Source organism: Myotis daubentonii, chromosome 2 (assembly GCF_963259705.1).
Source record: "Myotis daubentonii chromosome 2, mMyoDau2.1, whole genome shotgun sequence".
NCBI lineage: Eukaryota > Metazoa > Chordata > Mammalia > Chiroptera > Vespertilionidae > Myotis > Myotis daubentonii.
Window position 1 is genome coordinate 122873593 of NC_081841.1, and position 16640 is coordinate 122890232.

The 16640-nt window shown below is 42.2% G+C and overlaps 1 protein-coding gene across 5 annotated transcripts in view; it reads left to right on the forward strand.

Annotated features, from left to right (window-relative positions):
* STARD13 (StAR related lipid transfer domain containing 13) overlaps positions 1-16640 on the forward strand; it is a 312838-nt gene that overhangs the window by 221776 nt on the left and 74422 nt on the right. For all 5 annotated transcript variants that reach the window (XM_059684434.1, XM_059684436.1, XM_059684433.1 and 2 more), the window contains exons 2-3: positions 1849-1920; positions 9721-9802. In XM_059684434.1, coding sequence (XP_059540417.1) covers positions 1849-1920; positions 9721-9802 — 154 coding nt within the window. The remainder of the gene's footprint in view (positions 1-1848; positions 1921-9720; positions 9803-16640) is intronic.

A 16640-nucleotide genomic window follows, 5' to 3' on the forward strand; every position in this document is an offset into this window, starting at 1 on the left:
GGAACATCTAGAAATTAGATATTTCTTTATTATTATACTATGTTGAACTATAATGCAAATTTTAAGCTTAAAAATTTTGAAGGCAAATTTTTTAAGTAGTAATTGACCTTATTTTCTACATATTATAGTCAGAACGTGCATTTCCTACTACCCCATGAAATACTTGTGTGATATTCCAAGTGAAAGCCTTCATAGAAGGACTCTCAAATGAGTACTAAATAGAACTTGGAGCTATAAGGTAGCTGCCTTTTGTATCTTCTGAAGGGAAACCCCAATTTAGCCAATACAGAATAGTTCAGCTGAAGGTCTTGAACTGCATTTGTGGATCTTAGAGACACTCCTCCTGATAGAGATGTTTCCCAAAGTCTTTATTTCCAGCTTGGTGCCCTGGGCATTTCTGAATGATGTGTACATAGCAGGGACAAGTACTTTTAGGTGTATGCTAGTAGCAATTATGTCAAGGAAAACACTCCAAATTTAGGAACTGTCAATCTCTAAAATAACAGTGGATTAGGGGATGCCAAAAGAAGCAGGCATTCTGGGACAAGAGTCACCAAGAGGCTCTTTTCCCCTGAATTTAATGGCAGATCTCAGTCCATGTCCAACCAGATCAGTTGGAGGATTATTGGTTTTTGCTCTTCCTTTAGGGGCTTATACAAAATCTGGCCATTGGTTTGTTTCCCTAAAACATACCAGATAGCTCTGTCACATTAAACATTATGCGTCACAGCATTGAGCTTTCAGGGTAGATATATAGGCTCACAGCCACAGATATTCGTAAAGATCGTTTTTGTGCAGTAGTCCCCCAAACTCCCTGTACACTTAGGCTTTCACTGTGGGGGGGAAACAAACATCAGAGTAAATGCAAATGCAAGGCCTGATCAGGTTCCTTCCCAACAGCAAAGTAAGGGGCCTGTAATAATATACTGTTTAATTTCCTTTGGAGAAACTGGACTATTGACAGATGAACCTCTTTTCCCTTGCACTCATATTTCTTTAACAGAGTTGTGGTTGGGAAATGATCCAGGATTCATAAGGTCAAGTAGTGACCTGGTTCACATACCGTAGACTCCTCTCATCTATCTCCACAGCATCTCCAAGCAGGTGGTCTCCAAGCTGTTGGTACGTCCACACCAAAAAAGGTCACCCAGAGGACACATGAACTTCTTGAGTTTGGCCCTCTGTGGTTCTAATAGGCCTGTGAAACTCAAGTCTCAATTCCAGATAAGCAGCACTCTGCAGCCTGAAGTCATTATAATGTACTTGGTAAATGGAAATCGTGTTATAATGTACAGGGAATTAAAGCCATTGGAAGATCAAAGAAATAATAATACATTGGATATTTGTAATACGTTTCTTCATGAGAAAATACACTTTCCTAGACTACCCAATTATATTCTTTCTTTCATTATCCCAAGAGTAAAAGAATAAAGAAATGTTCATAAATATTCTTAGCCTTATCTTTGAAAGTTAAAAAAATTATTTTAAAAAAGTATCATAAGAACTATTTTCTCCTCCCTACTCCCCTGGTTTCCTGCTGCATAAGTGAAGACGTTTTTCTCTGTCTGAAACTCAGCCTTTGGATTCTGTAATCATTTTTACAAAAGATTTTTGTTATTATCGAAATACTTATGGATCGACATTGAAGATAATCTTTATAGACAAATAACAAGTACCTTGGTGATACCTGCTCATTTTACACTCATTTCTGGGAAGGCCCTCTTCAACACACCTGAGAACAATGTTGCTTTGTAATAACTTACACACAGTGCTCACCAGTTTCTCCTTGATTAAGAAAGTAGAGTGCTAGTGTGACCTTTTGACTCACTCTCCCCTTGTATTTTTCAGAAATTGAGGCAAAGGAAGCATGTGACTGGCTCCGTGCTGCTGGGTTCCCACAATACGCTCAGTTATATGAGGGTAAGTTGGCCTTCCCTTCACCCTTTATAAAGAGAATAAATGCAAAATAAACTGCATTTATGCTGTGCTATGTTTTGACTTCTAAGTCTTTTCTTACCCTTTTTTTTTTCTTTCCTGTCTCTTTCCCTCGGCTTTGCGATGGCAAGGGCTTATACTGATGCCAATTTGGGAATAAGTATTGTTTCCCAAGACTATTTTTCTTTCTATTCTACACTTTCTGCTCATCTCTTTACCATCATTCCCGACTCTACCTTTTCCTTCAGTGTTCTGCCAGGGCAGCTCTTCTTCACTTCCTTTTTTGTTCTTTTTCTTTTTTTCTTCTTCATTACTCTTAGTTTTCTTGAAAGTACAATAAATTAGTTGTTGAAAATTTTTCTAGAAATAACAAAACTAATTGTCTTAAGGCTTATCTTCAGTTCTGCTTACTTTATATGAACATTTTTAAGGTATATGTGATTTTGGGGGGTTTTAAGTAAAGTGCTTTTATTGCTAGTATAATACTTCCTTTCATTTATGTTTTAATAGTTAATAAACTTATTCACCTATATTTTACTTATCTCTTAATTATAAACAAGGCTTCAAATTACTTGTGTAGTTCTTAGGATCCCAACAGTAAGCAGATGGCACACTCAACATAATCTGTGGAGGATTTACTTACCATTCATTACAACAGTCCATTGCAGGCTATAGGAAACAATATCAGCTTCTCTTCCTGATGGCATAAAATTTATGTGAAACAGACTGACGAATCTCAGAATGAAGTTGGGGACAGGAAGAGATTAACCAAATAACATATATGTATATATGCATAACCCTTGGACCCAGACAATGGTATAGTGAAGGCCTGGGAGAGGGTCCCATGGGGGTAAAAAGGGGACATCTGTAATACTTTCAATAATGAAGATAAATTTAAAAAATTTATGTAGGTTAGAAAGAATCAACAAAATTAACCTGTACTCATGGTGAATCTCATTCACTCATGCAGAAGCTCTGTTTTATAATTTAAAATAACGAAATAAAATAAAAATTACTTATTCTACTTCTCTTGTTTAAATTCTGTGAAGATAAAGGAGAGCATATCTATGAGTGTGCTTTGAAGTCTAGAAGCTCTGATAATTTTTTTTTATAGAATTATAGCCTTTTAGGCAAGGAAGGGTCTTATCATTTTGGCCTTATCAACCTTCACTCCCACGCACCACTCCCAATTCACTGATTATGAATGACAGGCCCAAAAAGTTGTGACTTTTCCAAGGTTTAAAGGTAGAAGAGTCAGAATTAAAATCACAGTCTCTTGAGTTTTAATATTTTCTGCTACAGCATATATTCTCTTTGTAATCTCAAAATACTATGTGACTTAAATGTGAAGTGTATAAATGGCTAAAAAGTAAAGATGTGTAAAATGTATCTGTCAGATTGTGTTTAAGCCATATCTATATCTATATATCTATATACCTATATATCTAATAAAAGAGAAACATGGTAATTAGCGTACAACCACTACCATTCCCATTGGCTAATCAGGGCAATATGCAAATTAACTGCCAGCCAAGATGGTGGCCGGCAGCCAGGCAGCTTGAAACTAACATGAGGCTTGCTTGCTTCAGTGACGGAGGACTCCAACGTTCCCCACCTGCCGCTGCAGGCCTCTAAGCTGCAACTCTAAGCAACTATGTAACAAATATAGAAGCTAAACAAAACCTCAGAAACCTGCTTTAGTCCGCCAGGCTTCAGCCAGCAGGATCGCAACATTGTAAGCAAAGGCCAGAAACCTACTTTCAGCAGCAGAGGCCTAAGAGCTGGAGCCAAGCCTCAAAGCTAAAGCTGGCCCAGAATAAAAAAAAAGAAAAGAAAAAAAGGAGCGGTTGGGAGCTTCAGTCACCCCCAGCCTGAAAACAGCCCTCAGCCCCTCACCCAGACTGGCCAGGCACCCCAGTGGGGACCCCCACCCTGAAGGGTGTGTGACCAGCTGCAAACAGCCATCATCCCCTCACCCAGGCTGGCCAGGCACCCCAGTGGGGACCCCAACCCTGATCTAGGACACCCTTCAGGGCAAACCAGCCGGCACCCACCCGTGCACCAGGCCTCTGTCGTATATAGTAAAAGGGTAATATGCCTCCCAGCACCGGGATCAGCGGAGCCGCGAGGCCTCCCGGCACCGGGATCAGCATGACAGGGGGCAGCGCCCCAACCCCCTGATCAGCCCTGCTCTGTGTGTGACAGGGTGTGGTGCCCCAACCGCCCCCCCCCCCCACGGGCCCTGCTCTGTGTGTGACGGGGTAGAGCCATAACCTCCCCATTGGCCCTGCCCTGAGTGTGATAATGGTGGCGCCCCAACCCCCTGATCGGCCCTGCTCTGTGGGTGATAGAGGGTGGTGCCCCAACCCCCTGATGGGCTCTGCTCTGTGCGTGACAGGGGGCAGCGCCCCAACCTCCTGATTGGCCCTGCTCTGTGCATGACAGGGTACAGAACCCCAACCCCCCTGATGGGCCCTGCTCTGTGAGTGACAGGGGGTGGCGCCGCAACCTCCCCATCGACCCTGCCTTGAGTGTGACAGGGCACGGTGCCCCAACCCCCCAATCGGCCCTACCCTGAGCATGACTGAGGGTGGCATCACAACCTCCCGATCGCCCTGCTCTGTGCATGACAGGGGGCGGCACCCCAACTCCCCAATTGGCCCTGCTCTGAGCCCGACCAGGGGCTGCACCTAGGGATTGGGCCTGCCCTCTGCCACCCGGGAGCAGGCCTAAGCCAGCAGGTCGTTATCTCCCGAGGGGTCCCAGACTGTGAGAGGGCACAGGCCAGGCTGAGGGAGCCCCCCCCACCGAGTGCACAAATTTTTGTGCACCGGGCCTCTAGTGTGTATGTATATGTGTATATATATATATATATATATATATATATATATATATATATAAATAAAAGCTAGTATGCTAAGTGTCTGACCACCTGACCAATCGTTATGATGTGCACTGACCACTAGGGGCGCAGATGCTCAATGCAGGAGCTTTCGTGATGCACATTACAGAGAACTGGCACCACGGACCTGGTACCCACAAAGCAACACTCAGCTTCCGCCAAGTGGGATATAGGCCCTGGAGCAACAGCCCACCAAATATCAGCTAATGCTGCTGAGACCCCATGGCTCAAAATGTGGCCCACAACCCAACCCAGCCCAGAAACGGTGGCTGTGGGCGCCAGGTAATGATGTCACATAGTAACGCCTGGCTTCCTCTCCTTAGCGACTAGCCTCCTTGGAGTTTCTTCAGCCCAGGAACACGACTTGCTTTATAGCCAGGTGGAAACATTTTACACTTTAACCCAATGTCTGTGAAGCATTTTCCCCTGCCTCATCTCATTTGATCCTCACAGAAGTCCTTGAGTAGGTAGATAGGAGACTCGGTGGAATCCTATTTTCTTTTCAATAGGAAAACAGAGATTTAGAAAGCTTAGAAACTTGACCCTACTAAAAAGAAGTAAGAAATGGTGGACCTTGAAAATGACTTCAGTTTTTCTCACTGCTCAGAAAATAGTCAAACACTGCTGCAGTTAAATATTTTACCATTTGTTCTCCCTGCGTGATTTACAATATTAATCTTCTTTGTGTTGATATTTACTGCTGTGTTGCTGACAATTACCTGAAAGAGATGTTGGGGTGCTTCACTGGGTTGGAAAAAGTTTAGGTAAATCAGAAAGCAGGTCTAATTAAGCAAGTTTCCTATCTAATAAAAGAGAAAAATGGTAATTGGCGTACGACGATACCCTTTTCATTGGCTAATCAGGGCTATATGCAAATTAACTGCCAACTAAGATTGGCAGTTAACTGCCAACATAGGCGCAATGCTGGGAGGCGAAAGGGGAAGGAGGGAAGAAGCTGCCTGCCGCTGACTGCAATCGGAAACCCAGGCGGCAGCCAAGAGCCAGAGAACCGAGCTGCCTTTGCTCGGAGAAGCCAGGCCTCCTTTGCCGGCATCTGTGATAAGAGAACCTGGCCGCCTTTGCCGGCTGTGGGCCAGTAATGGGAGAAGCTGGGTGGGGCAGGGAAGAGGCGGATGCCTGCCTGGCTTCTCAGATCACTGATCACCAGTGATGGGAGAACACCCAGAGGTGGGGCCAGAGGCCAGGCTGCATAGCTGCCTGGGGACACCATCTCGACCCCAGGGGCAACGCAGCCAGGCCCCAGAAGGAGACCCAGGGCCCGGGGCTGAGTTGCAGCTGTGGTACGCAATCCAGTGCCTGGGCTGAGGAGACCCAGAAGGAGACCCAGGCACCGGGGCTGTTTTTGCCGCTGGGGCACGCAATCCGGTGCCCAGGCTGAGGAGACCCAGGGCCCGGGGCTGCGTCGCACACGCCATCCGGTCCGGGGGCGATACAGCCAGGCCCCAGAAGGAGACCCAGGCCCCAGGGCTGTATCGCTGCTGGGGCACGCGATCCAGTACCTGGGCTGAGGAGACCCAGAAGGAGACCCAGGGGCCTCGCAAGAGGAGAGTCTCCATGGTCAGATGGCATGGTGTCGGGACAGGAATAAAGACCCGAGGTGACTCAGATGCCTGGCCACAGGGTTAGACCAGCCAGCAGGGCCTTTCAGTTGGGACTGGGGTGGGGGTGGGGCGAGGGAGGCAAGCCGGAAATAGAGAACTACAACTCCCAGGAGGCTTAGCGGCCAGGGCCTGGGTGCCTGGCTGTGAAATCAGATGGGCTGTAGTTTCGCAAGCCACTTTAAACTAGAGGCTTGCAAGGTTGGAAGTTCTGCGTTGGGAGCCAGGGAGAAATGGATCTGGAGCAGAGAGAGGGGTCCATGGCAGCCTTGGGCTTTGAGGAGTTCTCAGCACCTCCCGGCTGGGAGCTGGCACTGCCTCCGCTGTTCGGTGGTCACATCCTGGAGAGCGAGCTTGAGACCAAAGTGGAGTTCGTGTCTGGGGGTCTGGGCAGCTCCAGCCTCCAGGAGTGAGAGGAAGAGGAGGAGGCAGCCTGAGGCCAGCAAGGGCGGCGCCAACAGGAACTCAATCGCAGGAAGTACCAGGCGCTGGATCGGCGCTGCAGGGAGATTGAGCAGGCGAAGGGGGTCCTGAACAGGCTCCATCAGATGATATAGAGGATAACATGGAGACTCCAGTAGGAGCGGAGGTTCCTCATGAAGGTGCTGGACTCCTACAGTGACAACTACCGGGCCAGCCAGTTCACCATCTTACTGGAGGACGAGGGCAGCCAGGGCAGAGACGCCCCCAACCCAGGCAACGCTGAGAACGAGCCTCCAGAGAAAGAGGGGCTGTCCCCGCCCAGGAGGACGCCAGCGCCCACAGAAGCCAGCAGCCTGGCCCCTGGAGAGGGGCCCAGCAGTTGGAAGAGGCGGCGAGTGCCATAGGAAGGGCACTGGGCAGGAGTCCCGCTGACTCCGGAGCTGGCCCCCGTGCAGATAAAAGTGGAGGAAGACTTTGGCTTCTAAGCCCTCGAGGCTCTGGACTTAAGTTGGGTTTCTCGGGGGCCAGATAAGCTGCTGCCCTACCCCACCCTAGCCAGCTCCCCCTTTGACTGACCCCACAATAAATGGACCCGATGCAAAAAAAAAAAAAAAAGCTTATAGAGGCATGTTTATAGGATCAAATAGTATAAATATAGATGTAACAGGACAATAAAAAGAGAACCTGGCTATGATGATAACCTGAATGCTGCCTCTGTGTCATTCCTTCTTTGGGAACCCCTGGACCTGCTGGGGCTGGACCCCAACATTCCTCTTCTTATAAGGACTTCAGTGAGATGGGCTAAGGGTCCCACTGGAACTGCCACAATTTAATGTAATCCCCTCTTTAAAGATCTTATCTCCATATACAGGTACATTCTGAGGTTTTGGGGATTAGGATTTTAACATACATTTTGTTGATTACCCAAATCAGCCCTTAACAACCAGCATGTTTCAGAAAGTAGATTCCTACAGGGTTATTTACCAAACATTCAGAAGTATTTTTAAAAGAGCTAAGCCCCTCGCCCACCGTGTGGGGCCCTCCCAGCGAAGAGCGAAGGCCTGGGTTCCGGGCACTGGAGGAAAACTGGTGCCAGCAGCCAGGGGAAGGGGCCCCCAAGGGGCCCCAGATTGCGAGAGGGCACAGGGTGGGCTGAGGGACCAACCCGAGTGCACAAATTTTTGTGCACCGGGCCTCTAGTATATATATAAAGCTCTCACTGGCGCCAATCGCACACATGTGTTTTGATCTGTCATTGTCAATCGTGAATTTGGTTGACATTTCTATTATAGGGAAAGGGTCAATAGTGATATTAAAATATTTTTTCTAATTAATTTCCTTTCAATGTGCACGAATTCGTGCACTGGGCCACTAGTTCACTGAATGAATGTAATAAAGATAATAGCAAACACTATGTAGAACACTCAATGTGCCAGGTACTATTCAAAGCACTTTATATAACTACTAGAGGCCCGGTGCACAAATTCGTGCACAGGTGGGGTCCCTCGGCCTGGCCGGCAATCGGGCCAATCGGGACCATCTCTCCCAGTCCCGATTGGGGCCAATCGGGGCTGGCCGGCTGGGGGAGGGACCACGGGATGTTGGCTGGCCAGGACGAGGGACCACAGAAGGTTGGCTGGCTGTGGGAGGTTGGCTGTGTGAGTGCACTGACCACCAGGGGGGTAGCTTCTGCATTGAGTGTCTGCCCCCTGGTGGTCAGTGCTCATCATAATGACTGGTCGTTTGGTCAACCGGTTGTTTGGTTGATGGGTAGTAACAGTTGCTTAGGCTTTTATATATATAGATTCATTTAATATTCACCACAAACCTCATGCCCATTTTACAGATGAAGGAACAGGCCCAGAAGTGGTTAAGTGCCTTGAACCCAGTTCTACAACTAGAGAGTAGCAGATCCAGGACTGAAAGCCAGAGCACACACTGCACACACACCCTCCCTCGCAGAACAAGACTGCCTTCATTCTGGCACCACCTAGAATTCACTCATTACTATTTTTCACCAGAAGAGGAATTGTTTCTGTTTCCAAATTGTATTAATATTTACATACCCCTAGCCATATATTATGATTGGCAAGAAGCAGTCTAAAATATGAAATGAGGAAGAGAAAGAATGGCAGGATAATGATAATGAACTGATATTGTCTGTGACATTTGCCTAAGGCCTCTATTACAATAATCTCCAGATTTTTACTCTGAATGAGGTACCTAAAATTAACACAGTGTCTTAAATATTGCCCTTGACCTCCAACACTGGCATAAATAGACTGTGGAGAAAAGTGATGATGGTGGAATTCCTTTTCTCCTTGGATAAAATTAGTTGTTTGAGTATTTTGCTTATGTGCTAAAGTGATTCAAGATTTTGCTACAAAAGAAAAATTTGAGGCCATTGAGTTTCAGGTGTTTTGGGAAATGTCCTTTCTGAAGGAAAAAACAACATAAACCAACCATTCATGAACTGGTCAGGATATAAGTGAGAGCCTTAGGTGAATAAGGAAAGTGTAAAAGCTCTTCTCCTTATAGACAAATGTTTTGATAATGATGAGCTATAAAAATGCAGACATTTAGTATTCAGTTCTATCCAAAGTCAAGTACTTGGTTTTTCTCATATTTCATTATCTCTCTTTTGTATCTTTAAAAGCATTTATTGTGATGAAAATAAAACTGCTTTCTATCTTAAACAGTACCAGCATACTCCCCATCAATGGAGAGTAACTGCTGTTACGATCATTCCTGTGTACAAAAACATGGTGGCCTGAAGATGTGTGTCTATTCAGATAAAAAAGGGCACATAAATACTTTTGTCTCCCTCTTCATCTCTTTCAGATTCACAGTTTCCCATTGACATTTTGGCTGTTAAGAACGATCATGAGTTTCTTGAAAAGGACCTTGTAGAACCTCTTTACAGGTAAATCATGTGAAATACTTTTGTTTCTTTCAATTGTTTCCAATAGGCATCACTATATTGAGGAGTGAGTTCAGTAGTTCAGTAACTTCATTGAGTGCCAGGCATGGGTCCAGGTTCTAAGTGTATACTATGGTGAGCATGATCAAGCCTGGTTTCATGGAGCTTAAATCTTAGTAGGAGGCTTCAGAAAATAGACTAGAAAAGGAGAGAGAGAGTGAGAGAAAAAAGAGAGGATGAAGGAGAGGTTATCTCAGAGAATGTGCAATGCTATGAAAAAAGTAAAACAAGATGAGGCTAGAGACAGTGGTTGGGGTCGTGGGTAGGTTAGTGGGAGGAAGCAGCATGTGTGGTCAAGGAAGGCCCTGAAAATCACCAGGAGTATGTCAAATTTTCCTGTATTTTTTGCAAGTCAAGTGATTATATCAGAAAACTGGAATATGTAAGCTCAAGTAATTATACTGGCAACCTGGAATATTTAAGCCTATGTGATAGATGCTATAAGAAGACCAAGATATATATATAAGTAATTCCCTCCCTTCAAAGAATTTATAATCTGTCTGGAGAAATCTAGTTGAAGATATAAAGCATGAACACATGAAAAAATAAGTATTTAAAATTTAGATAATAGTAAAATGCCAAAGTAATCAATATCTCTGAATAATTAAGAGCTACATAATAATTTGTATGTGTCTGGGAATTTGAAATTTCCTATGGAAAAGTCCTGGAGAGGCCAGGGCTGGAAATAAATATTAGTTACAGGAGACAAGTCATTTTTCCAAGGGCACAACAGCTAGTAATGGGATAAACTGACCTTAATATGTTATAGTCCTTGTAAGTTATAATCCAGTGGTCTTTCTAGTACATTCTGCATTTGACATAGAAAAGATGGTAGTTTCATAGGAAAGTAATGATGAGCAAAACTTTTGTGACAATAAGAGAAACAAATGTATGTTAGGATGATGTGTAAATAACCTTAGGTTTGTTGAATCTTCAGATATGTATATTTTTGTGTTCACAAGCTGGTCACTCTATGGTTCCTATTGAAAATAGATTTACATTAAGAAATGATCTCTGAATGTTCAAAGCAAACACTACTGTGGGTTTGCTTAAGTGAGTAGAAGGGCAAAGAACTCTTCAAATGAAAGGAACAGACTATTTGGACTAGAAAACAAACAAACACAGAATGCCATTTGTGAGCATTTATGAGAGGAATAGATGGTTTGGTTGTGATTGTTTAAAGGTAATGAATTGGAAAAGCCACATTTTCTCTTCAGGATGTCTGAGACACACTCCAAGCAGGAGCAGCTCCCTCCTCAAAAGCATTCATTGGACTCAGAACTATACAAACAGCACCTCATCCTGAGTTTCCCCTCTTAGTTTTAATCAGGAGTATTTTTACTAGTTGACTTTTTAAAGTAAATCATTTTTACATTTTAATTGTATTATGTTATTTTTCCCCATTGAATTTTTTAAATTTATGTTTTCTTTACAGTGAGGTGACATAGCTAGTAAAATTAACTATTTTCAATGCAATGTATAGTTTTTTGAGTTTTTACAAATGCCTGAAGCTATCTAACCACTTCCACAACCTAGATATAGAACAACTCGTTCCCCCGCAAAAATTCCCTGGATCTCTTTTATCATCAAACTCTACCCCTGCTCCCAACCCCTGCCAACCACTGATCTGTTTTTTGCACCTATGGTTTTGCCTTTCCCAGAATGCCATATAAATGAAATGAAGACTTTTGAGTCTAGCTTCTTTTACTTAGTACGATGTAGTTAAGATTAATCCATGTTGTTGTGTGTATCCATCCATATGATTTCTGGGTAAATATTCCATTGTATTCCACTGCAGTTTGTCTGTCCATTCACCAACTGAAAGACAATTGAGTTGTAGCCAGTTTAAGTGGGTTTATGAGGTTATAAAGTCACTATAAGCATACATATTGAAGTTTTTGTGTGAGCATAAGTTCTTTTGGGTAAAATTCTAGGAATGGGATTGAGGGGGTTCATATGATAAGTGTATTTTAAAGAATACACTTTATAAGAAATCACCAACTTTTCCAAAGTGACCATACCATTTTGTATTTTCACCAACAATAAATGAGAGTTTCAGTTTCTCCACACTTGTCAGCACTTGGTATTGTCATGGTTTTCGTTTTTGTTTGTGTGTGTGTGTGGGGGGGGGGGGCATTCTAATTGGCATCTGGGGTTATTTCATTGTGATTTTAATTTGCATTTCACTAATGAGTGATGATGTTAAACATCCTTTCATGATTTTATTTGCCATTTACTTATCTTCTTTGATAAAGTGTCTGTTCAGCTCTTCTGTTCATCTTTACAATTTGGATATTTGTTTTCTTATATCAAGTTTTGAGGGTTCTTTATATGTTCTAGATGTAAGTTACGTGTCAGATATGTAGTTTGTAAATATTTCCTGCTAGTCTGTAGCTTGCCTTTTCAATCTCTTAACAGTCTTTCACAGAAGAGAAGTTTTTAATTTTGCTCAAGTCCAATTTATTGTGTTTTTTTTCATATTTTTAATGTCATATATAAGAAAACTTTGTCAAACATAAGGTCACAATTATTTTCTCCTTTGTTTTCTTCTAGAAATTTCAGTTTTATGTTTTAGATTTAAGTCAATGGTCTATTTCATCTAAGTCAATGGTTAATTTCCTTATAAGGTACAAAGTGTAGGTCAAGATTCATTTTTGGCATATAAATATCCCATTAATTGAGCACCTTTTTGAAAAGATTATACTTTCTTTATTGAATTGTCTGTATTATAAATCAGTTGACCATATATCTCTGAGTCTATTTCTGGACTCCCTATTCTGTTTCATTTATCTATGTTCTATCCTTTCATCAATATAACACTTGATTACTTAGCTTTTAGTATGTCTGAAAATCTAAGAGATGAGTCCTCCAGGATTGTTTTTTTGCCAGGATTGTTTTAACTATTCTAGTTCCGCTGCCTTCCCATATAAATTTTGGAAACAGCTGTAAATATATGTTTTTTAAAATTCTACTGGAGTATTGATTTGGATTGTGTTGAACAGATATATCGGTTTGGGGGGAATTGGTATCTATTTATTTAGGTCCCCTTTAATTTTTCTAATCCTGTTTTCATAGTTTTCAGCATATGAATACTACATTTGAAAGTACTTAACTATTTTATGTTTTGTATTTAAGTAGTACTGTTTTTTATCATTTTAATTTTCAGTTGTTCATTACTAGTATATAAAAATTTTTGTACATTGTCTGTGTATCCTACAGTCCTAAGCTCACTCTAGTGATAGATTTTTCTTATTATTGTCTTAAGTTTTACATATGTCTCCTTTTTCCCCAAGTGATGTGCCCCCCAACTGTTCCCACCCCAGGCAAGCCTTCACCACTCCAGTGTCTGTGTCCATTGGTTATGCTAATATGCATGCATAAGTCCTTTGGTTGCTCTCCAACCCCCACCTCCCCTGCCATTTGTCTCTGGATCTATTTTTGTTGATCAAATTATGTTGATCATTATAGCCCACATATGAGTGAGATCATGTGGTATTTATCTTTCTCTGACTGGCTTATTTCACTTAGCATAATGCTCTCCAATTCCATCCATGCTGTTGCAATTGGTAAAAGTTCCTTCTTTTTTATAGCGGTGTAGTATTCCATTGGGTAGATATACCACAGTTTTTTAATCCACTCATCTACTGATGGGCAATTAGGTTGTTGCCAAATCTTAGTTATTGTAAATTGTGCTACTATGAACATAGGGGTGCATATATCCTTTCTGATTGGTGTTTCTGGTTTCTTATGATATAGTCCTAGAAGTGAGATTACTGGATCAAATGGTAGTTCCATTTTTAACTTTTTGAGGAAACTTCACACTATCTTCCACAGTGGCTGCACCAGTCTGCATTCCCACCAGCAGTGCATGAGGGTTCGTTTTTCTCCACATCCTCGCCAGCACTTGTCGTTTGTTGATTTGTTGATGATAGCCATTCTGACAGGTTTGAGATGGTACCTCATTGTTGTTTTGATTTGCAACTCTCGGATGATTAGTGACTCTGAGCATGTTTTCATCTGTCTCTTGACCTCCTGTGTGTCCTCTTTCGAAAAGTATCTACATAGGTCCTTTACCCATTTTTTGATTGGATTGTTTATCTTCCTTTTGTTGAGTTGTATGAGTTCCCCCTAAATTTTGGAGATTAAGCCCTTATCTGAAATAGCATTGGCAAATATGTTCTCCCATGCAGTGGTCTTTCTTGTTGTTTTGCTGATGGTTTCTTTTGCTGTGCAGAAGCTTTTTATTTTGATGTAGTCCCATTTGTTTATTTTCTCCATAGTCTCCATTGCCCTAGGAGCTGTGTCTATAAAGATATTGCTACAGCATATGTCTGCTTGCTATTTTGCTGCCTAAGGAGTCTTGTAGGGTTTTTATGGTTTCCCATCTTACATTTAAGTCCTTTAGCCATTTTGAGTTTGTTTTTGAGTATGGTGTAAGTTGGTAATCTAGTTTGTTTGTTTGTTTGTTTGTTTATTGTGTGTATCTAACCAAATTTCCCAGCACCACTTATTGAAGAGACTGTCTTGACTCCATTGTATGCTCTTGCCTCCTTTGTCAAATATTAATTGAGCATAATGGCTTTGGTCAATTTCTGGGTTCCACTGTTGTGTTCCATTGGTCTATAAGTCTGTTCTTGTGCCAGTACCAGGCAGTTTTGAGAACCGTGGCTTGGTAATATAGCTTTATATCAGTGATAGATTTCTAAAATTTCACTTTTAAAGAATAAATGAAGGATTACATTTTAAACCAAGAATAAAAATTCTGTTCCATATTTTTAAATCAGAATTGCAGGGGCAAGCTTTATCTCTGATTGTGTAGATCTATTTATGGGCTGATATATGTGGCTAAGTGGGCCAACCTTTGAATCTCAAATATGTGAATGATAAATCCTTATCAAGTCCCTGCTGCATGTGATCTGAAGTGCTGTGACTAGGTTCTGGACTTTTTCATTAGTCTACCCTTTTTTTTTAATGTTTTTTTTAAAAATATTTTTTATTGATTTTTTTTAGAGAGAGTAGGAGAGAGGGAGAGAGAGTTAGAAACATCGATGAGAGAGAAACATTGATCAGCTGCCTCCTGCACACACCCCACTGGGGATATGCCTGCAACCAAGGTACATGCCCTTGACTGGAATCAACCTGGGACCGTTCAGTCCACAGGCCGATGCTCTATCCACTGAGCAAAACCGGTCAGGGCCAAAGTCTACCCTTTTAATAAAAAGCTTTTCAGATTTGTTATAGAGAAGAGCCAGTACAATTAATGTGAAGTCATTTAGAGATACAAGGTTCTGATTAATAATGCTAGTATCAGCTGGATAAATTAGGAAGCCTTCTCCTATAGAACCTATGACCCATTTGTGATACAGCCCATAGCAGGATCCTTACAAACAAAAGGCATTACTGCATAAACACGTGGAAGTGCAGCAATGCCAGACACCACAGTGCTCTTGATAAGGGTCCAGCTGTGTAAAACTGGTCAGAGTGGGAGGAGGTTGTTATAATTGGAATAATACTCATGACAGCTATGTCTCCAAAAATATTATGAAGGAAAACATTTGGCAGAAGGTGTGCAAGCTGAGATTCTTGGGCATAGAAGTGATGGGTAAAACAGAGGCCAAAGGAGTAGTCACAGCAGAGTGGATCAAAGGAAGCAGGCAGAGTACAGACACAGAGAGGGAGGCCACTGGGCCAAAAGTTTCTTTCCCTTCATTATCAGTTCCACCAACACAGAGGGTATCTTCATCACCACCTCTTCTTTCCCCAATGTTGCCTATATAGTATAGGAGCAGGCTTGGGGTATAGACTGGCACAAACAAGGTCAGGTCAAAGATAGGGAATCTCCTATATTTACATAAATTTGTATGAAAAGCATATCTTTATATTTTAAAATGACCTCTTTATAACCTTTTCCAACCAGCTACTCAAAATGACTATTGTCTTCCCAAACTTTAAGGAAGAATACACAAGAAACTATAAAATAGGACAGTAGATTGAGGATAGAAGAAAATTTTATATTTTTAATGTTATTCATATATATTTATATTAGATATTTGTATTGAATTATTAAAAACATTGCCAGGTAAATAATAGATAACAATGGCTGACATTTAGTGAGTGTTTACTATGAGCTTAATAGTATACTAAGCTCTTTACATTGATCTCATTTAATTCTCACAAGAACCTATGAGTAACAGGTGCTACTATTATTGTCATTGATGTTGTTCAGAAGTAAGGGTGATCAGACTCCTCCTAGTGTGATCAGGTAGGTAATGGTGACAGCCTTCCATGAGGCAGGGAACAGCTGTGGCTGGAAGGCAAGTGGAGTCTGGCCAGGATCTGAGAAAGAGAAGGCATGGTGAGTTGAGGTGCCTGGGGAGCCAGTTGCAAGTAGAGATGTCTAGTGTGCAGCTGAGTGTGCAGGTCTGGAGCTGAACAGGGACCTCAGCTGAAGATAGAGATGTGAAATCATCCACATATGAAAGTGTAAAGGTCCTGAGAGAGAGTGAGATCACCTCAGAACAGCAAAGACAGCCAAGACAGTGAAAGATAAGAAGACCAAGACTGACCTATGGGGACCCACATCTATTGGGCAGATAGGTAAGGGTGCCCACAGTGCTGAGGAATGAGTGTTCCAGGCCATCCAGTTACCTCTGGGCTGTTTTTGTTTTTCTTTCAGTTTTTTAACTTTTCTCAAAAATATCTAGTGGTGACACTTGTTTCAACTTGAACTTGTTCTCACTAGATTATCTGGATTAGATGCAATTGTGAAGAGTTAAAAAGC